The sequence below is a fragment of the Gadus morhua genome, chromosome 6 (genome assembly GCF_902167405.1).
Source record: "Gadus morhua chromosome 6, gadMor3.0, whole genome shotgun sequence".
NCBI classification, from domain to species: domain Eukaryota; kingdom Metazoa; phylum Chordata; class Actinopteri; order Gadiformes; family Gadidae; genus Gadus; species Gadus morhua.
In genome coordinates, this window is record NC_044053.1 from 3,601,110 (window position 1) to 3,624,548 (window position 23,439).

Below are 23,439 nucleotides of genomic sequence, written 5' to 3' on the forward strand. Positions count from 1 at the left end.
TCTGCACCACGGCTGAATTTCGGGAACGTCTTTGAATACTGTGTTAGTGGCCCACTAATACATATATTAAAGCATCCATGAAATAGCATGTCATGGCACCTTTAACAAGACAAACATACAATAAATCAACAATACATGAAAACAGGATAAAGAATAAAAGAGAACAGAAAAAAACAAAACAAAAACATACACAATTATTACATCATAGAGAGGGAAAAGAAATACATACATAGGTAAAATTGTGAAGTAGCAAGTATGATGTTTCAAGTCTAAATAAACTGACAAGTCCAAATAAACGAATGTGAATTATTAACATGGATTTTGAGCTGTTTTTCAAAGTGTATTCTAACCTTAATATCTATGATTGTGTGAGGTAAAGCGTTCCATATTGACATCGCTCTGTACATAACTGTTTTTTGGATCGCATTAGATTTAGGCATGGGCACTGTAAAACGTTCCATTACCACCTGCCTGGTAGAGTAGTTATGTCTATTACTGGTGTAATTAATTAATTTGTACAAACAATTAGGTTTGTTGCTAACACAAATGCTCCTAAAAATTAATGTGAGACTAGCAAGCAATCTTTGTTCTAACTTGAGCCAAGATAGGCATTTATGCATGCGTAAAATATTGGTCCAAGAAGTGAAGTGCAAGTCGATGTAGACTTCCTTATTGTTGCAATATGATTGCCTAGGTCGCCACTTCCCTGTCTGTGTCTCAATCGGACCCAGTCGGTTACTTGATGCACTTGACTCTGTGTGTAGGGTAAGTCATTTCAATGAGATATGATGTTATTGATGCTATTACTTAATTGTCGATTGATTTAGTTGAATATAAATCATATTGAAAATAATATTGTAGCTTTTGCCCTTCTTTGAGTATCACTTTATGGAAACAGCAAATTCGTTAGACTTCGTTAGACTGTTAAATATAGGCGGACAGTTATTGCCGAAAGGTTTATATCTTTGAATTGTCCTAAATATGCTCTTTTCATAAAAATAAGAACATAGATAATGCAGACTTCATTGTAGTATATCTTGTAATGGGAAACTCAAACTACCTTTTGTTGGGTGTTCCCTTTTTGATAAGGAACTATATGTCCCCCCTTCATGACGTCCTCACTAGTGCTGTCAAACTATTAAAATATTTAATTGCATTAATGTCATAGTTAACTCACGATTAATCGCAAGTAATCGCGATTAATCTCAAATCTTTTTTCTATGCTAAATATTCCTTGATTTCTTCGTCCCATTAATTGTTCTCATTTTAATGCTCTTATCAACATGGAAAAGTGCATCGGCTTGCCTTGTGCAAATGTTTTTTTCTTGATAACAACATTGGCATATGCTGCTCAAAACAGGACGATACAAAAAAAAAAGCCTATAGTGCAATTAAACGATGAATATACAAACATACTGCCTTGAACATAGCAGTCAGGCTACTGCTTCTTTGTTTTGAGCCAAAAAAAATAAATAAAAAAAATGAAGAATATTTTCAAAATAATAAATTGCGTTAATCGCGCGATGAAAAAATTAACACCGTTAAAATTGGTTTGCGTTAACGTTGTTAATGACGCGTTTAACTGAAAGCACTAGTCCTCACGAGTTCCATCAATGATCGACAATGACTACCTTATGGCTAACCTATTAGCCTTCTATAGTTTTATTGGGGAGCAGAGCAGCTGTTCTCAACATTCCTGAGACCTGTCCGCCACTGTATGAGTCCTTGCTTTACCCAATGCATTGGACTTCTTTATTTGATCACGCTTCTAGCTTAATTAATGTCATGATGGGAATTTGAAACTTTAATCTTCGTCAAATAACTAAGTTAAAAAGGATTAGTTTAGGACGAGATAAGTTCCAAGAAACAAACTTGTGTTTTCTTGTTTGTGTTTTTTCGCATTTTTTGGCAAGATAATCTGTATAACATTTATATGGACCCCTCTATCGATTGATTGTATGGTTCAGTGTTGGATCCAGTTTTTAGCTCAGAGCGTGCTCATCCTCCAGTCGGTGCGCATACAAGCAGAACGGATGGTGAACTGTCGGTAGAGAAAAAGTGCAGACAATTATTCACCCAGTTTATCAAGAGAAATGTTAAAGGTTGTATAGGTGATTTGCTTTTTTGGCCATTTTTGCAAAATTACTTGAAATCCTTATCATAACCCGCTTACAGCCACTGAGTTAGAAGTACTGACATGAAAATTAAACAAGTCAATCATCTGTGGAACGGGCAGGGCTCGAAAAACTCCAGCCAATCATTTCCATTGCCACCGAGTTGCATTGGACAGTAAGTACGTCAATCAAACGGTCGTACTGCACTCCCCCTCCCCCGCGCCCCGCGCGCGACCCCTTCGTGCAGTACTCGTGACCCAGAGCTCGTGACCCAGAGCAAGCTCCTGTTTGTTGTTATCCTGCGGTAGCTACTGGAACTAGTTAATCCCCATTTGGACCTAGCAGTAGAAGACAATTTCCATGGCAGACAAGACGCCACCATCCCCACCACCACCACCACCACCAGCAAAGAGAAGGAAAACTCTTTTTTCAGAGAGAAATTGATAATAAAAACGCTGAAAGAGAAAAACTGAAATCAAGAATAATCCTAGGCGCTGCTTTCGAACGTTGGCGGCAACTGAAGGACGAGAAGGGTCTAAAAACCGATGCTTGTGTGGCGGTTGACCTAGTTTCAAAGTTTATACCGTTTATACTCGGTAATACCGGTGTGGAGACGAGTGTATTACTCGGTGTGAAAATGTCCACACCGCGGCAACCCTAGTGAAAACCAGGACTTCCAATACAATTATATGAAACAAACATACATTTTCTAAAAATAGTAATGATTTATGTGACCGTTTAATGTTTATAACATCTGGTACAACCATTGCAGCGAGAACGTATTCTCAGCAGGGGGTGCTGGGAAAAAAAAAAACTCAGCCTGCACTAGACTCGCAACTCGTTACATTGATAAAAAAAGATGTATAGCAGCGCAGCTCAATTACACCAGTGCATGCGCGGACAGTTGAAAATCGATCGTTCACATCCAGCTGCTCACAGAACAAGTTTAGCGCACCACCGCTACCCTCACACTTTTTCATATAACCTTTTTTCAGCACTAGGTCATATGAGCATTAAATAAATGCTGCGTCTCAAAATGCCTTGGACAGCAGCGAGGATGACTCGCTTTGCCACGGGCCGAAACAGTTCGGAGCGACCACAGCCAGAGCGAACACAGCGGGGCAGAGGAGTGTCAGGAATAGTCTTTGGTGTACACATCAGTACGGCCTATTTGCACTACTGTTTAGTGGCAATGCAGTGTTTTATTCGATGCCTTTTTATTTTCGTATATTATTTCAATGAATACAATTTATTTATTCATAAAAAACGGATCTGGTCTTCAAATCTTTTTTCCAAATATAGGTCGTCTTACAATGGGGTTTGTGTTTATATTCGGACCAATACGGTACAGCGGGCGCTCACATGACGTTAAGCATTTCCTGGTGCATAATGTGACGCTTCAGAACCTAAAATCCCGTTTCTCCCCGTTGACACGACAACACATAACCGGCGTTTTCAGAAATCTCCACTTTGGCCGGAGTTTTTAGAAATGATCGTTTTCTGTGATAAGACAGGGCCTCGGACAGGGGGTGTTGCAGCACCCCCAGCACTCCTACTTCCCGCGGTACTGGGTGCAACTTACAGCTGAATGTAGTGCCATGTTGTTAAACGAAAACCTACGCCAGCCTGGCTCGCTCTCGCGCATCTCTGTTCGCGCTCGTGCATGATTGCGCGTCCAGGTACTTGGAATGGGTGGAGTCAGAGTCAGCGTTGAAGGAGAGGGGGTAGGACCATTTGAGTTGTGTATTTTCAAAATCTGCTGGCGTTTCGCAAATCACCTACCCAACCTTTAACATTTATTCACAGATCTTCTTTTGGTGCCCAGACTTTAAAGTTCGATGCCTCTTTTATTTAAAACATGTCTTTCATTAACATATGGTGTATTTTAAGATCAAATCAATAAGATTTCCATCTCACTCGCTTGAACGCCTTGCCGAGGGTGGCTTGACGAGGCTGGCTGCTAGCGCCAGCTTCAGGGGCTGTGGCAGCTCGTACCTGCGGGCTTGCTACCAAATATTTTGCATTGAGATGCTATTTAAGGGTTGATGAACGGTGATAGGAAAATTCCTTACCACAGAGATTGCAGATATCGGTGTTTGTTTAAATTTGAATTTACCAAAGGGCACTATAGAAGTCCCATGGCATGAAAAAAAGGCACCACCGCCGCGTAGCCCCACCGCCCGGCTGCGGGCAGCCGGCAGCAGGCAGCGCGCGGTTCAGTCTACTTCAGATTGATGTGGAAGTGGAAGAACCAGAGACGTCTCCGACAAAGTCGTTTGTGATTCATAATATCGTCTGGAGGCGCACACAGCTTGTTCGTGATAATATTATTATATGATGTAGATATCTATGTATTATGTGATATTATTTAGATATAGAGCTCCAGGACTGTAACGCAAGTGTTGTACACGCTGTTGGTGTTATGGCGCATAACACGTCGGACTCTAGTCTCTGGTAGGCTATTTCTACAACGAGACTCGTAGTGGGGTTATCTCAGCCATGGTTGAGAATGAATTGGGGGAAAGGAACTTTGGCTTTGACTCCCTGAAGTACATGAACCACGACATGGAGGAGAAAGGGATTGTTGGCCTCGAATGTCTCACGCTTGAGCCCTGCTTCCCGCTGCCCGCTGCCGAGGGACCACCGCCTCGGCGCTGCAGGAGTCGCCTAGTGCTGACCACTGCCAAGGTGGTGATCCCTCGGCAGCGAGGCTCCGGCCGGAGACAGACGCAGTCAACAATCCCTTTCTCCTCCATGTCGTGGTTCAGTCTTCTTCAGATTGATGTGGACGTGTCAGAACCAGAGACGTCGGAGAACCCAACGCGGTTTGAGATTCATAATATTGTCTGGAGGCTCGCACAGCTTTTGGCCGTGATAATATATATTATATATAAGGCTGGGGGTAAACGATTATTTATTAAACGATTAATCGGGCGATTATTTTATCGATTAGTCGACTAATCGAATGACTAATTGGACGATTATCTATTTTTCTGTTGCTCGATTAATAAAAACTAGAGCTTTCTATGCTAAATATCCCTTGATTTTTCTGTCCCATAATTCTTCTCATTTTAATTCTCTTATCAACATGGTGAAGTGCATCGGCTTGCCTTGTGCAAATGATTTTTTATTGATAACAACATTGGCATATACTGATCAAAACAGGACGATACAAAAAAAGAGCCTATAGTGCAATTAAACGACTGCTTTGAACAAATGTCATTTGAACATAGCAGTCAGGCTACTGCTTCTTTGTTTTGAGCCAAAGAAAAAAAAAAAAAATCTATGTATATATATATTTTTTAATATAATAATTGCGTTAATCGCGCGATAAAAAAATTAACGCCGTTAAAATTGGCTTGCGTTAACGCCGTTAATAATGCGTTTAACTGACAGCTCTAATAAAAACCATAATGTATCTCAAATAAATACCAAAAAATTCTTAATAATCTACTTTATTTAATACGGAAACCGTAAAGGGACATGAAAAAAAAAAATTAAACGTTTCTCGTGATCACGAGAAAGTATCGTACGCATATCACTGGCAGTGTGCGTGTGCGTGTGTGTGTGTGTGTTCTTTAAATGTGAATAAGTGCACATGTATATCTCGATTTTATTTTAAAAAGTATTGATTGTTCAGCATGATGCAGTCTAGTGATTTGGGGTAACGTCTGTGAAGTGTCCCCGCCAAAGCTGAGACCAAACTTACGCCCATGGAATAAAGTACCCATCCTGTCAAGAATCGGTGGCCGCTTCATTCCGACCATATTCCGACCTATAAGGCAAACTAACCATCTCGTAGTTGGAGGCAAAAGAGTATACGCGCTCCAATAGTGCGAGATAAAAAATATAGCACATTCATTTTAATGATTTTAGCTTGTGTGTGCCCGTGCCCGCGATAAATCACACACAAGCTAAAATCAGAGACTAGACTGACACGCACGCTATCGCTCGCTCTCCTCGCTCGTCCACCTACTCGCTGACGACACACACACACATAAAACACACACACACACACACACACACACACACACACACACACACACACACACACACACACACACACTGCCAGTGATATGCGCACGATATTTCCCCGTGCTCATGAGATTCTTTCTCGTGCGCACAAGATACTTTCTCATTTGAGATGCTCCAACATTGCTGTCGTGCTCTTGTGATATGCCAACTCCGTTTGGCAAAGAGTACAAATCACAACACCTTTCCGTTTAGGACTTAACTTGAAGTATTTCCATACCTTTGATGATTTTGTGCGAGGACATTTTCCTTTATTATGACCTTCGTCCATTTTGCAATTTTTTTTTCTCGTGTGGCGAAAATCGTCGACGGAGAAATTTTACGTCGACGAATTTTTGACGTCAACGCGTTGACGTCATCGACGCGTCGCTACAGCTCTAATTATATGATATAGATATCCATGTATAACATGATATTATTTAGATATAGAGCTCCAGGACTCCCGTGTGTTCTAGAATATTTACAGAACACGGCTAAAGGCTGTGTGCGCCTCGCCATACACCACCATAAACAGAGCGCTTGGTACCGTGGCTGCAAGCTGCTCAGGGCCACACCCCCACCCTCCTCCTTGACCCGCCTCTCTCCTCCTCATTTGCATCAAAGCTACAGACACCGAAACGGCGCATTTGGGGAAAGCTCAATGTGCGACTGGCTCGGAGTGACTGTAAATCTGCACCACGGCTGTATTTCGGGAACGTCTTCAAAAACTGTGTTTGAGGCCTACAAATCTATATTAAAGCATCCATAAAGTAGCATGCCATGGGACCTTTAAATCGCCTACATTTTTTTAAGCATTATTTTTTCTGTGATTAATTAATCGAAATTAACACGTTAATTTGACAGCCCTAATATATGTATATATATATATATATATATATATATATATATATATATGTAATTATATTTATATATATATATATATCTATATATATTAGAGCTGTCAAGCGATTAAAATATTTAATCGTGATTAATCGCATTAATGTCATAGTTAACTCACGATTAATCGCGATTAATCGCAAATTATTTTTCTATGCTAAATATCTCTTGATTTTTTTGTCCCATAATTCTTCTCATTTTAATTATCTTATCAACATGGTGAAGTGCATCGGCTTGCCTTGTGCAAATGATTTTTTATTGATAACAACGTTGGCATATACTGATCAAAACAGGACGATACAAAAAAAGAGCCTGTAGTGCAATTAAACGACTGCTTTGAACAAATGTCATTTGAACATAGCAGTCAGGCTACTGCTTCTATGTTTTGAGCCAAAGAAAAAAAAAAAAAAAAAAAAAGTTTTTATTTTTTTTAAATAAAACAATTTTTTAACGCCGTTAAAATTGGTTTGCGTTAACGCCGTTAATAACGCGTTTAACTGACAGCTCTAATATATATATATATTAGAGCTGTCAAGCGATTAAAATATTTAATCGTGATTAATCGCATTAATGTCATAGTTAACTCACGATTAATCGCGATTAATCGTGCGTTAATCGCGCGATAATTTTTTTAACGCCGTTAAAATTGGTTTGCGTTAACGCCGTTAATAACGCATTTAACTGACAGCTCTAATATATATATATATATATATATATATACAGATGTATATATATATATATATATATACAGATGTATATATATATATATATAGATTTATATATATATATATATATATATATCAATAAATGAAGTGGATGTACTGGGAAGTCTTGTTTACTGAGGTTTGCAGCAGCAAAGGCCAACTCTCTTTCTCATACTTATCCAATAGCTACAGGTCTCTAAATACTGACACCTAGTGGTGAAAATAATAACAGGGTAGGCATTAATGTACCTGTGTGAAGTTGGCCCCCCGTCTCATTCAAAATATTAAAATAACACTGCTGTTTGTTTGTGCTAGGTTTGTGGTGGTTTGTGCCGTAAAAATTATCGTTTGTGCTGGTAAGGATTTTGAGTCATTCAAAATTGCATTTTCTGGCGTGTGACGTCACCCAGCCCCCCGTTCACGGCCAAATCTCATCAAAATAGTCCCAATCGTTAGTGCTACGTTTGTGCTGGTTTGTGCCGTCAAAAGAAATTGCTTTGCTATTATGGTTTCTTAGTTTTTCCCGTTTGATTTTTCACACATGACGTCACTCAGCCCCCCGTCCTCCTTCAAATCGCGTCAAAATGGTCTCTATCGTTAGTGCTACGTTTGTGCTGGTTTGTGCAGTCAAAATAAATATTTGTGCAACTATAGTTTAAAAGGTATTCCAGTTTGATTTTTCTCACGTGACGTCACTCAGCCCCCCCTCCATCTTCAAATCGCGTCAAAATTGTCTCTATGTTTAGTGCTACGTTAGTGCTGGTTTGTGCTGTTAAAAGAAATGTTTTTGATACTTTACTTTTTAAGTAATTAATACAACTTTATTTTCCCTTCTTGTTATGTAAACAGTCCACTTGTTATGCAACCATCACCCCTAGAACGCTCGAACGCTCAAAAAAGGTTACAAAAAATAAAGAAAATGGCGGCATTGTTGTTGTTATCGATTTTCTATCAGTTCTCACCACACAACGACGTCTCATCTTTGCTGCTTGAATGTCGGTATGTAATGGTATGGAGTTATTGAAATTTACTACGTGTAAAAAAGACTAGAAATTGAATGTTTATTTTTAAGCCTCTAAAGTTGCACTGGGTGCCTTTAAGGACGCTGGACTACTTCTTCCCGGAACCAATCTTTGGCGCCACCTGGTGCCGCGAACGTGTATAGACATTTAAAGGGAGAGGCGAAGAAGAGAAGCTGCGCTCTGAATGCTAGATCCCGAATATAAGACGACCCGACTTTTTCGGACCTATTTCGAGGGGAAAAAAGGCCGTCCTATATTCGGACCAATACGGTATCAAGGCAACAGATGGATGGCTTTAGTTGTGTCACAGTTTCCACAAGAGTTTGTGAGTCAATAACATTAAAGTTAAGCATGCCATCCTTGCCACGTCACTTTTGCCTGAACAAGGTGGTAGTCCAACATTTTTGTTTGAAGTGGAGATATTGATGCTGCGTCTGATGCCTTCAATTTTATCAGTATGAAAAGCTGCAAACTCAATGCATTTCTGTGTGGAATGGAGATCAGGTGGAATTTGTGTTGGGGGGTTGGTCAGTCTGTCAACAGTTGCAAATAGGGTTTTCGCATTATTAGTATTGGTTTTAATGATATTGGAGAAAAATGTTTCTCTAGCACTTTTTAAGTCTAAACTGTAGGCACGGAGGATCTCTCTATAGATATCATGGTGAATATGAAGTTTTGTTTTACGCCAGATGCGTTCAACCTTCCTGCATTCTTTTTCTGTGCTGTTACAGAAGCAGCTTTTCTCCAGGGTACCTTTTGCTTTCCAGAAATCGTTTTAACCTTATAAGTTGCAATGACATCTATGACTTTCAAAATATTCAAATTAAAGTTTTCTACAAGATCATCAGCAGAACATGGGTTGAGAGGTGGTAGCAAGGAGATGGCCTTTTTAAAAAAGTACATTTGAATCTTCACGGTTGCACTGTTATTCTGTCCCAGCCATGTTTCAGTTAAATACAAAAAATGCAGTTTAGAAGTGGTAATAAAATCATTAACTAAAAATGATTTGTTATTAAGAGATCTAACATTAAGTAGAGCCATCCTGATGGTGTTGTTGATAGGCTTTACGGTTGTTTTTTGGTTTGGAGGCAATAGATATGAGATTTGTGAGGTTAGCAGTGTGTCTAAGTTTCCCTTTGTTTACTCTCTTAGTGGTTACAGCATGAATGCAAAAGTTGCCCTGCTTTGACGTAGGCAACCTTGGGTTCAGCAGATTATGCGAAACCTCCTTTATACTGTGTCTACAGCTGAACCCTTTTTTGTCTCAGTAATACTCAGGACTACTATCAGTACGGGGGGGGGGGCTGGGGCGCCCTCCTCTTGGGTGTTATCAGCCTGTGGCCATGACGTGGCGATGCTATCATTGACACAGATGCAAGTTTGATGCCAACATATTCCAGTTTATTAAATTCAGCTGGAAAATCGCAGAGGGAGGAGACAGTGGAGCTGGAGTTGTTGTTGTGGCTATGGGAGAGATGAGGCTGGAGGTCATCGTCGATAGGGGAGTGCAGAGGAGGGGGGTGGCCCTTCCTCGCCAAGCCAGCATCAGCATTGTCAATAAAGCCCCTTCCTCTTGCATTGCAGACTCTGGAAAGCCATGTATTCAGCACTGTAAAAACTAAAACTTAAAATTGTTGTTCTCATTATGATTTCTGAGTAAAATGAATATAAAACATTAAGTATTCATGTCAACTGTGCAATGCAATTTAGTCCCACCAACAATGTTGAGTTTTGGGTCAAGAGTTGGGCTCACTGTAGTCTCTTTGTTAGCAAGACACACAGGTTTAAGTCAGACTCTGTCTGAGGCTGGGCCAACTACGGTGCACATGCGCATTTCGACACTACCCCCCGGGGAGTCTGGGTATTCGTGATGCCGGTTGGGAAAAAGGGGTTTATTGCCTTTTGTCCATTTGTTTCTGTTAGGTTAAGTTGGGTTAACGGGTTTGGGGTCTTTATTGTTTGTGTGTTGTTTATTGTGCGTAGTGTTGCCGCCACCGTTACCGAGACTTGCATGTCCGTTGGTTGGTTGTGCCAGAGCCCGTCTACGAAGAGCCTGGGCACTCCCTATACGCCCCATTGTACCGATCTTCGCTTTAATTCCATTAGACATCTACTGGGTGTGATCGCGGGCGAGTCCAGAATGAATGGGAGTCTCTGGGGCTAGACGGCTAAATATGTCTCTTTCACCTGCTTGTCGTTGAAATATCGCAAATTTTATTGTAGATTCCGCAAGTTCAATATAGATTATAGTTCAAAAGTCGAATGAATGAGTACTTATGTCCTTTCGATTTCTTACAGTTTGGGCCGTTGTTGGCCGTACACGCTAGCATTATGCTAATGAATGCTGATTGGTCAGGGACGGACTTGCGACTGATTACGACCAGAGACCCCTCTTGACGGCATCTGAAGCTGAAGCACGATCAGAAACATTCCGTCTAAGTTAATTTTTTGCGTACTGTATTTATATTTTCCTGCAGGCCCTTTTATTTTTTATATGGTTATGTATGGTGAAAGTACATGGGCATAATGGAATTTCTTCAGTTTCTTGTGTTCAATGTGTTATATACATGGTAGGTACGGTATGACCACCTTGAATAATACAGTCAATGTCCCGCTCAATATCATTTCATCTGTCATTGTCTATTTTTAGAAAATAAAGATAGTTTAAAAAAGAAATGCCTCGTAAATGTGCAATGATAAACTGCTCTAACATTGGAAACGGATTGTCCGTCTTTTCGTTTCCCAAGGACAGAAAAGGGTAACGTTCTTGCTTGCTCCTGTATGAATGGTCATAGGCTACCTGAGGCTGCACCTGGTAGGGAAAGTTGCGCTGGAGCCCGGGTAAAAGACTCGAGTGTCGAGACTCAAGCACTTAACTTACCTTAACCGATTGTTCCATACAAATTGTTTGTTAACGATTTAACAACTTCAACATCTGCTAGTACTGTAGGCCTAGTTCTTTTTTTATAGGACTTACTTGGGCTAATGACCTTGCACAGAGCGAAAACCATCTACACCACTGGTCATTGATTGCTATGCATTCACTGATCTTTACAGATGGGTTTGTTTTAAGCCATTGAATATAATTGCTCTGCCCTGGAACACATTATAAGCTACGCATGTTTGTTAAATGAGAAATATGGTCTGGGTCACATTGAAACAGTAACAGTTGTATAACAGTAATATTAGACCAACATTGCAACAGGCAAGTTTATTCAAACATCACAATAACAAGAACACAATAAGAACAGTAACTAATAGTAAATAATAATAAAAAAGATAAATGATTTAACAACACTGAACATACAGAACAGAGGCAGGGGAAAAGGACAGAGGAAGAAGACTTGTCTGTTGTCACAGCATCAATGTCCAACTGTAGAGATCAAGAAAGGAAGAGGCATGAGGAGGAGTAGGAACACTGCTCTCTAGGACTTGTTTACTGATGTCAACTTAGTTGATGCAGTCTTAAAATTATGATTCTAATCCAGGTTTCCATTTCAGGAGAAAGAAATGGCTCATAATCGTTACCAAAGAAAAAGCTTTATCATCGGCACTAGTGAGGATTAAAAGAAAACACTCTGTAAATTACATACATATGTAAAACATTTGCGCATTTCTTTTTTTTGCATTAGCTCACTAAAACTAACTAGTAAGCAAGAAAAAGCCTTACCTCCAACAGCTGGTATTATCGTTGCGGGAAGTGCTTCAGAAACTGCCGTAAAGCAGTACCTCTGACAGTATGACAATGTGTGACGTCATCGTATTTTTTTAATACCTTTTTAGAACAGATACGTGACCTTAAAAATGCAATATTCAGCTGAGTTCATTATTTTAGCCCCACCTTTTGAACGCAACTTTCAAATTACTTGACAAAAAATTACATCGTGAGAAAAGTGGATTCTGAGGATAAAACCCCATAGGCTCCCATTCATTCTGGACTCGCCTACGAGCGCCCCGCGTGGACAGAGATTACTGCAACCATTCCAGAAAACCGGAACTAACCAGCGAGTGCTCATTCTCCTCATATTAGACATTCTCTGGTTGTGCGGTGCGCTGTGTGTTGCGGGTGTGTGTTAAATAAAGGCAGCTCTCGGGATCGTGCGGTGTATGAGGCACGAGAGTTGGGTCACCGTTTAAAATTGTTCTGCACTTTGGTTTGCTGCATTTAGACAGCGATTCTCTGCTGCTGAACTAGCTACATGTTGCTTGTTCTATTGCTGTCTGGCATTCAGAAATGTACAATGGAAGTTTCAAATTGTTAATTTTAATAAAGTGAACTTAAAACTCGTTTTGCATTCTTTGAAATGTTTTTTTTTTTAAATAACCTTAATTTGAAATATTAAGTTAACACCCCTGACTTATTTTTTTGAGATGTAAAATATAAAAATCTTAGTTGGTAGGCCTATAACTAACTTTCAAGTTTGTCTAAAGCAGAAAATGACCTTTTTGATGGGCTCCAAACTCAAAAATTGATTGCAGTAAATTGCCTTGCAATTTTGAGTTTGCTCAACTTTTTATTTTTTACAGTGTGCAAGTAGACAACGGAATCTGTTTATTCCCCTTGTGGCAACCCCGATCGTCGGCGGCTGAGGTTTCCGAAGGAGACGGACCAAATAGGGTGTGGGTCAACGGTTTTTATTGCGTATAACCACTTAAAAAAAGTAAAACAAAAGACAACGAAAGTTCTTCCACTTATGGGGTAAAAAGGGTGAGGGATCTCCGGGTCCGGTCCGTCGGTGAGGTCGGTGAGGTCAGCATGGCTCCCGCTCCCGGCTTCTCCCGCTCCCGGCTTCTCCCGCTCCCGGCTTCTCCCGCTCCCGGCTTCTCCCGCTCCCGGCTTCTCCCGCTCCCGGCTTCTCCCGCTCCCGGCTTCTCCCGCTCCCGGCTTCTCCCGCTCCCGGCTTCTCCCGCTCCCGGCTTCTCCCTCTCAGCACGAGCCATATGGCTGAGAGAGCCCCGAATGAGTGGAGAAGCAGGCTATTTAAGCTGCTTCTCCCCCGGTTCCTCAGGTGCTCCTCATCTTCTTAATTGGCAACGGCCGGGTTGCCACGCCCTTATTCAAAATAAGCTCACAAAATGATGAGGCTTACATAGCCTACCGTTGGACTCCTTTGCGTCTTGGCTTTCATATGGCAAATAGTTTGTTTTAGGTGGTATGTGTAGCCAGATCGGAATGGCAATTATCAGCCAAATATAGACCAAAAACGTTTATTTACCGCCTAACGTGATTAAAAGTAGCCCAAAAGCCGTTCAATCTGCCATCACTGCTAGAACGTCTTCAAGCCCGCCTCAACATCAGTCAGGAGATCAACAGAAAATATACGGCCAGTATGAAATTGAACGGTGATTCTGAAAAAAGTATTTCGATTTGGTAAGGTTTTTTTTAGGTTAAAGGTAAAAAATAGACCAAGTTACAAAGTGTCAGAGAACGGGTGGATTCGCCGTCCTCCCATTGACTTCCATTGTAAAAAGTACTATTTTAAAAGGTAAAATATCTTAAAAAGTTTAAAATATTAAACAGATCTGAAAGGAGGTGCGTGATTCACTAGGTGAATAGCCTACTTTTTGGAAAGAGGGTCGCAAAGTTTGCAGAGAATAATAAAGAAAGAAAGAAAGAATAAAAACTAAGAGGCGCACTAGTTAATAAGGATTCTACGATTTTTTTTTTTTAAAGATTGGGAACTCATTTCATTAACAGTGATATAATTGAATAGATTACTTTGCTAGTAATATATGTTGAACCATTTAGGAGATCTATTTGATTGTGTGTGGTGATGGCTGGTCTAACCTGTTCACACATCAACCTAATTTCTTCATTTATTTGGAGGGGGTAATCAGTCAGTATTTTTACATCCACAGTTTATTCAGAATAAATCCGTTGTTCGAAGTTCCACTGTTCGTGCAGCTTCTGACATCACAGGTGGGCATGTCCACCTGTGATGTATGACGGATAGATGAGCAACGTTGGTTGCTGGTAGACTGATCTATCCAGCAAACATCTAGGTGGACACGCCCACCTGTGATGTCAGAAGCTGCACATTTTCAAAACGGTTTGCAATGGCTAATCACACTCACAACTGGTGGCATAATATGTCCCCTTTAATAATCCAATCATAGGCGGACTAACCCAATAATTTGATTTTCTTGAGTGTCATGTAAACACACTGATTGTCTTTCTCTGTCTCCAGATGCCCTCATTTGGAAGAACAGGTTTGCTACTGCTGCTGTCTCTTGTTATCTTCAGTGGAATAGGCTTCCTCTGGCTCCCCTCATATGATATGGTAGAGGACAAGATTGAAGCCGCGATGAAAAAGTGGTAAGGCTCAAAGTTGATTTGAAAGTGCACGCTTGTGAATGTTCGGTCACTCTCCGTGCAATATTCATGTATTTACAAAGCCGACCTTGGACACCTCAAACCTTAAGCTAATGGATTGATGTGTAGATATAGCATTGCTTCTCAACAGTTTTGGAGCAAAGAAATAGGCACAATCCCAAGGAGAAATTCAAGGCACACAAACTTAAAGTCTTGGGGAAGGAATGATATTAATGATGATATTCTTTTTTATTAAATGTTATGCTTATGTTTTAACTGTGATGTTTATTCATTCTTGAAGGCATTTGCATTCATGAAAAGCATTCTATAAATTAAGTGTATTTTTATTAATATTACCTGTAGGTCCCCGCCCACTGGTCAAGTGAAGCCCCCAGCTTCCTGCACTTGCCCAGCGAAGTCATATGATCTGGCAGGGAGCATTCCCACTGCAAACCGAGAAGACATTCAGAAACGACGGGCAGAGGAGTACAAGAAGCACCAGGCTAGGTATGCATGGCCACCAGTACCAGGAACAAAAGATGGAATAAAGGGATAGCGGGGAGGAGAGACAGTGATGTATCATTTGATCGATTTAATCAAAAAATCAATTTCTTATAGAAAAATATCTTAAATATTCAAATCAAGTTGTAAAATGAGTATTTGGCCTGTTTGCTAAGACCCCAGGTTAATTGTTGACATTATCTATGTATAGATTTTGATCAGCCAGGGTTTTTGCTGAACACTGTCCTCATCTGGGACCTCATCTTCTGAAATTGGGTAGTGGTCCATTATATAAAAAAACAGTGTTCAGCAGCTGCCCTAGCGCGTACACACTGCCCTGGATAGGTAATAGCAGGCTAACAGTGCCCACAAAATGTTAGGAATTTGTTTTTGTTTGTGACTGCGCATGCCTACCACAAATTGAAAAGGGAGAATATTTTGGTGTCATCCAAATAGACGGAGAAGCCCGTATTTTGACTCGGCATGTTTCCTTATTGTTTGATGTCATATCATGGTCATTTTATGACTTGGTGTTTCTAAATGTTACATAGTGTACATTCATTATTCAGTTAGAATAATGGTCAATTTACATTATTGGTTAAGTGGCATATGTTTCGTATTGATCCATTTATTTGTGGATTTTAACATTTTTTCTGTCTCCTGTGTCCAGAACAAGCTCCATTTTGAACACACTCCTCTTTGCTCCATCCAACTCTCCACTGCAGTATCCCATTCAGGGTTTCACAGTACGGCCCTTGGTTCCCACTCTTATTCCAGGTACAGTACGCTGCACTTCAGTCGTTGAATAAAATTGCCCCTATACTGCTCTCATGTTCAGTTGCTGTGTAAGTGCACTGCACACTAAACAGATATACGTATTTAGTGCAATGTTCTTTTTCCTTAGCATCCTTTTGGTCTTCATTTCATGTTCAATGTATTCCTCAGGAAATAGTTTCACCCCGAACGATATTTTGTTTCAGGTTTAGCGTTGCACGGGGTTCAAAGAAGCAGTTACAAGGTTGGTACTAATACTCTGGGTGTCAAGTCAAAATCGGGATACAAGAGACATTTCTGGATGTCTTGGAGCTACACATTAAATTTCCCTGGTTCCCTGTTACGGCCCATGTCTAACCAGCATCAACACAGGTCCCTGTACTAACATAATGATTTGTTTCTCATTAAGCAAGAGTTGAAATGTATTTTTTATCCCTTTAATGACATGGCTATGGGTGTCTCTTTGTCAGGGTTTTCCAAGCGGAGCTTGTCGGGACTTGGAAGCACTGGTGCACCTCCAATAGGTGTTTGCAGATTATGTAATTCACAGGGTTAAACAAAATCTACACAAACAAAAAATGAATACACAATAACTAAAGCATAATTTTTATTTGATATTATATTCCATTTCTGCCAAGAAATGGAGGCGACGCAGCTGCAAGTGCTGTGATTTTTCCGATCCCAAAAACCCGACGCAGAACCATAAAGGCTCAAGACTGCGTCGATGCATCTACGTGGTCCTTGCATTGCGTGACGTGGGACCACAATCAGCCCTTAAATCTAAACCGCGCAACAGAGCAATTTCTAGTCACGTTGTCAACTCTTTGTCGTTGCCAAATTTGAGCTCAAGCCTTCATTGAGATTGTGGGATTTTCTAAATTGAATTATCGCCACATATACCAGAAACACGTTGCTAGCTCATTCTTTTTTTGTTCTACCAACATATTTGGCATATTTAGGCTATGGGTGGTGTTATGGTTTGAATCAATGAGCGAGTAATAATAATATTTTGGCAGTCTGATTGAACCAAGGCATGCTAGGAAAACGGACAACAACAGACAGGTTGTGAGCTAAAAAGTATAAATATTCAGTCAACGGTCCTTTTTCATTTTAGCACGGCAAAGTACTCGCTCCCTCACTCAATCACTCTCAACACACTTCTCCTTGTGTTTAACAGGTTTCACTACAGGTCACCAAAGGTGTCCTCAGTCTAGGGAACCAGAGTGAAGCACAGAGTGTCGAAGGTGATTCATGAACTCCATCACTTCAATGTGTAACTAATCCACTTGTCACTGGGATTGACTTGTATGTAATAAGATTTGTGAATAACCAATAGGTGGCGGAAAGAAATTGCTGATCTTGGAGAAGCTCAGCTTAGAGGAACTCAACAAACTTCTGGCGAAGGTCACCTACACCATTCCTGTGTACCACATACACACCGGAGACCTGGGTACTCCAAGACCTTTTTAATGGATGTATGGGTTAAATGATAACATTGAAAGATACGTACTGAACAGAGGCTCAGGTTTAAAAAATATATTGTTAATGTGATGTTTTCATTTTGCACTCAAAGCATTCCAATATTACAGTGGATTGTGTAAAGTGTGTCAAATCTTATTTAGGCTGGATGTTTTAAATTAGTTTTCACTTATTTTTCATTCAGTTCACTTCTCGTTTGAGCTTCATGAAGCTGTGTTCCCCATCGCCATTCGGCAACCAACCGTACCTGTTCTTTTCGACATGGGAACAAGTATAACAACAAAAGTTTTTCCTTTTAAATCTTCAATTTTTACAGTTGAGTAGAATCATGAACCCTTACCTTCTTCCTCTCTCTATCCCCCCCCTTCCACTCTTTCAAAGACATTAGCGACCAAGTGACAGTCACCACCAAAACCTTTATGCGCTACAAAGAGTTGAAGGTCCTCATAAGAAGCCTCAGGCAATTCTACAAAGACGTGGTGCTCATCGTAGCCGATGACAGCTTTATTTTAGAAAAGATCACAGAAGAAAATGTTCTGCAATACATCATGCCTGGGGGACAGGTAGGCATATATTGGAACCATGTACACACACACACACACACACACACACACACACACACACACACACACACACACACACACACACACACACACACACACACACACACACACACACACACACACACACACACACACAATGTCAGTCTTGTGCTTGGACATCACATAAGAGTAGTCAAGTATTGAAGTTGATTTCAAATCTTTCCCTTGCACAGGGATGGTTTGCCGGCAGAACCCTGGCTGTCTCTCAAGTCACCACCAAGTACTTTCTATGGGTGGATGACGACTTTCTATTCACTGAGAAAACAAAGATAGAGGATCTGGTGAAGGTGATGGAGGCAACACCAGAGTTGGATGTGGTGAGAATCATATTACTCAATACAACTCAAGACTATTTTCACATTATGAATAAAGCATGAGATTGAAGATGTAATTTCTCGTTATCCTTCTTAGGTTGGGGGTTCGGTTTCTGGAAACCAGTTCTACTTCTCCATCGCCTATGAGGAAGGCGATGGTGTTGCTGGAGGCTGTATGGACAGGAAGTCCGACATAAAGTTCCAATCACTACCAAATTACCCACAATGCTCCATAGTCAATGGGGTGGTCAACTTCTTCCTGGCTCGTACCGACGCTGTGAATCGAGTGAGATTTGACCCCAAGCTAAAGAGAGTGGCACATTCAGGTATGTTCCCAGCCACATCTATGACATGTAGCCCTTTGGGTTTGTGTACATGCATCCACAATGAATGAGAATGGGGAGTTTCCTTTTTGCTTCACTGGTAGATACATGGCTATCCAAAGTAGGTCTTCAGTCTTTATAGAGGGAGCTATACCGCTCCTGGATGTGAAGTTACCTCATCTTGGGAGCTGTTTCACAAGCACTAAGGCTACACGGCATAACATGCAAGGCTGAAACTCATACATTAAATATATGTGTATCAGATGAATTGGACAGCAGTGCTTAGTGTTGGCAGCTATCGTGACACGGGCAGCCGGTCTCAATAAATATTGCCTTTTTGAATATGCCATAAAAAGTGTCGGCTTGTCCACCGTAAGAAAACCACTACATCAATGAGAAATCATTCAGTTGTCATGTTGTCACTGGTGCGAGGACTTGTAGATCCATAATGGGGCAGATATCCAATTTGTTTATCAACAATATCATCGAAATATGTGCTGCCTGGACCTGGATTCATTATCATCACCTACATTTTTCTGTTTATTATTTTTAGTTTTCCGACATATGCTCCCCGAGAGTACAAGACGTTTTGGATGTACACAGGAAGCACTCTATGCTACTTTATTATTCTGCTTAACATCCAATAATTGCTGTTTTTTTTTTTTCTCTATAGAATTCTTCATGGATGGTCTTGGCCAGTTGATGGTTGCTTCGTGTGGCCATGTTTCCATTGGCCATCAGCCGAGAGGGGCCAATGCTCAATATAGTCAGTTCAGACACCCTGGAAAGGGTGATGTGCAGTATAAACTACAGCTGCACTACTACAAAAACCATCTAAAATGTCTCCACTACGGATAGGAAGAATCCCGACGGATCCATTCGCTATAAGAGAAAGTACTTCCAGTACTATGCATGTTTTCCTATAAACAACCACTACTGGCTTGAGTTGTTGCCACAGTAATAGCTTAATCATTTTCAGGGTTAGGGTTAGGTTTATGTTGTAGAGATATTTATATCTCTGTCATTCAGCAAATTCCTGTAGAAAAGGGACATAGTGCGGGTTTAAAGCTGTAGTATCTAACCTTGTTTCATTAATGCTTTTTTTTATTTAGAAGTTAAGACACTTATGTAAAAAAGACACTGGTAAAAGTACTGATTCATCCTCTTTATTGAAGTAAATCTCCCTTAAATAAGGCCACGGATTTGGAATGTCTTGTCATTGCTCTAAATCTTCTCCATCTGCAATGTTTGCTGGTTTACTTTCATCCATCCTCAATCATCAGCTACTAATTCTCCAATAGATGCCATTTCTCTGCCAGGAAGTCTCCCTCGCCCCCCTTCGAATATAATCACTGATGGTTTGGGATAATTTAACTGTACCCTTAGAAGGATATTAATCAATATCTTGCCTTATGTGCTATATGAATAGGTTCTTGCTTCTTTGAAATCATTGAATTGTCATTGAATGTTCCGTGCCACCAGGGGCGGACTGGGACAAAAAATCGGCCCGGGCATTTTGAACCAGACCGGCCCACTAAATTCGATAACACACCTTTTCAGTCTTTTTGGTCTCTCGAATGTCTACACCAACCAGGCTTTTAGCTAGCAGGGCGTCTGCCCTATAGTCTACTAAAAAATAAGAAGAAATGGGACGCCCTACTTTTAGGCAGGACGGCCTAAAGACGCCCTATTTTTCTCCCGTTTTACCTGTTAACTTTGCTGAATGTGATCAAAATTCACCGTTTCAGTCGCTTCAGTGCTTAGCGAAGTCTAGAATCATACATATGCCCTGCCAATTAGAAAATAGCATTGCTGTATTCCCGCTACAACAACGTTACATCATGATTCCAACGAAACATTGATTCACGGGCTCGCAGAAGCTACAGAAGACAGCTGTCTCACCGCACGTCACTGAACCTACTACTTTATGAGTTCAACAAGAGTTTGTGTGTTAAGGTGGTGGTCTTAATTAATCTAAATTCAATACAATACAATATACATCATACACTTTAAAGTTGTGTAGAAAGTTGTTTCTTTTTGTTAAAGTTGTTACTTGAATTTTGTACCTTGTTACCTAGTTTCAGTTACTCACTGTTATTATGTATTAAATTACTAAACATATTAATAAATCAGTGTAATTGCAATATTACCTAAAAACGATCAAGTGCTGTACAAAAAATCCTAGCTAAAAGCCTGACTCCAACTGTGCAACTATTTTCCACATACCTCTTAAGCCATGCAATGAGTTAATAATCAGTGAGAGTGGACGTATTATACACTTCCAAAAGGTGTTATTTATTAACAAAAAAAGTATACTCCACGTCCATCACAGTAATGGGTAGAGTTCATCCGACTGGGTGTGTACCTGCGTTTAATAGAAGAGAAAGACAAAAAATAGAAGACAAAGACAAAGAATAGAAAAGAGAATAAATGATGGATCAGATGTTACTCTACTGTATCAAGAGTAGTACCCACTAAATTGTGAACTGAATTCATTTTTTGTGGTGGAGGTGGTGTGGTTCCCGCCGCATCTTGCAGCACTTCGCACGCCAGTGCTACCACTGTTTTCACGTCTTCATAAATGAACATCATAACATCATCATACAGTACACCATGGCACATAAATGACACCACCCTATCCTGGGCGGTGGGCTGTCGGACTAATGACTTGCTTGTTGTCGGAGTATAGGGCTATCATAATTCGGTATCTGGACCGCGCACCAATGGGCTAACGGGCTAGCCCACCACTCAAACACACAACATTAGAGTGTAGGCTAACGGCTGGCTGTTTCAGAGTAGAGTAGGCTGAGGGCTAGCAACAGCTACAGACTTGTCTTGTATTTACAATGCAAACGAACTTGGCCATAGAACATAGGTCCTAAGTCAAACATATTTTAGAGACGTTTTAATTCATGATCAGTAAGCTTACCGTAGGTCGTTGTATCGTATCACCACCAGCATCACTGGGCCTCATGGGTTGAGCGCATGCGTAGAACTGGGTGCCGCGTTGCGTGTATGTATGCAAATCCAAATTCTCTACCTCAATCCGCACAGTTGAGAACACTTCGGCTGTGTAAGAACCAATTTAGAGGTGTTTATTAATAAGGTGGAGATCTTTTCTTACTTTGGACTTCCGAAGTCTGTAAAACACATATTAGAAGACACTTAAAAAAAAATCGAAAAATAGTCACCATGAGTGTGAAGACCGATTGCGAGTAGCAGTATAAAAGTCAGTCAGTCAGTCAGTCAGTCAGTGCAATTAAGATAGGTATACCTCTTGGAGAAAATTACGCTTGTGCCGCTGTGTTAATCATTTCGGCTGATGCGATGATGGGCCGGTACATGATAGTGATGAGCCGGTGGGATTATATTTTCGGCCATCGGCCCACCGGGGATGTCCCCGGTATTCCCGATGGCCAGTCCGCCCCTGCGTGCCACCAGTATTTAGTAATATTCAGGCCTGGGGATCAATGTGAAACTAAGGCAGCTTCAGCCAGAGGGATTCAGATAGACAAAGCATCGATACGGTTTGTATAAGGACAGGTTACAACTCTGGTATGAAGAGTCTGCAAAGGTGTCTCCACGGCTTTAATAAACAAGATTTTCATGTACGTTCTTTGTCTTCATTTAGTTTTTTTTTTTTGTTTGATCTCCCCCTGTCCACGAGATCCACGGCGCCATTATAACTATGCCAAACCTATCGGCGGCAATGTAGGGAGAAGGATAAAGCCATGCAAGCCAATCAGCAAGGAATCAACAAGAACGAATAACACGAGCGTCTTCCTGTAACAAACAAACTGTAAACATAGGGCGCTCATATGACGTTAAGCATTTCCTGGCGCATAATGTGACGCTTCAGAACCTAAAACCCAGTTTCCCCCCGTTGACACGACAACACATAATTTCAGAAATCTCCACTTTGGCCGGAGTTTTTAGAAATGATCGTTTTCTGTGACAAAAACTGTGTTTTTGTGCAAATGAGAGGCCAAACCGTGTGGAAATATCTGCGTTTTCCCTTCGTGTAAACGGGGCCCCAGCCATGTGGCTCCTGTGCGGAGAGACCGGTCCTCGTGGGTGACGGGAGTCCACCCACGGGGGACAGGACCGTCGATTCCTCCCAGGTTCTTTCGTTGTTGTAGTATTTTTAGTATGAGTATACTTGGTTTGATTTTGGATTAAACATGCCTTTTGGCTTTTGCCCAGCAAAGTTGTGTCCTGTTTCGGGAGGTGGTGGTTCGCTCACCGTGCCGGGTTACCACAAAACCCACCGACACGTGAACTACCTTAAGCCCACCACCATGCTCTGTCCATGCTCAGTCTGGTGGTCCACTGCACGCATGACCAGAGTCCTCGCTCCCAGGCGGGCCCCCACCGCAACCCCTCAA

General features: G+C 41.0%; 1 protein-coding gene across 1 annotated transcript; it reads left to right on the forward strand.

Moving 5' to 3' along the window:
• Positions 1-722: 722 nt before the first annotated feature.
• Positions 723-20,252, forward strand: LOC115546183 (beta-1,4 N-acetylgalactosaminyltransferase 2-like). Its single transcript, XM_030359895.1, has 12 exons — positions 723-765; positions 14,937-15,064; positions 15,425-15,568; positions 16,233-16,339; positions 16,543-16,580; positions 17,514-17,580; positions 17,673-17,786; positions 18,000-18,086; positions 18,197-18,378; positions 18,591-18,734; positions 18,829-19,057; positions 19,728-20,252. Exons 2-12 carry the CDS (start codon positions 14,937-14,939, stop codon positions 19,910-19,912), a joined length of 1,425 nt encoding a protein of 474 aa, XP_030215755.1. The 5' UTR covers positions 723-765; the 3' UTR covers positions 19,913-20,252.
• The last annotated feature ends 3,187 nt before the right edge of the window (positions 20,253-23,439 follow it).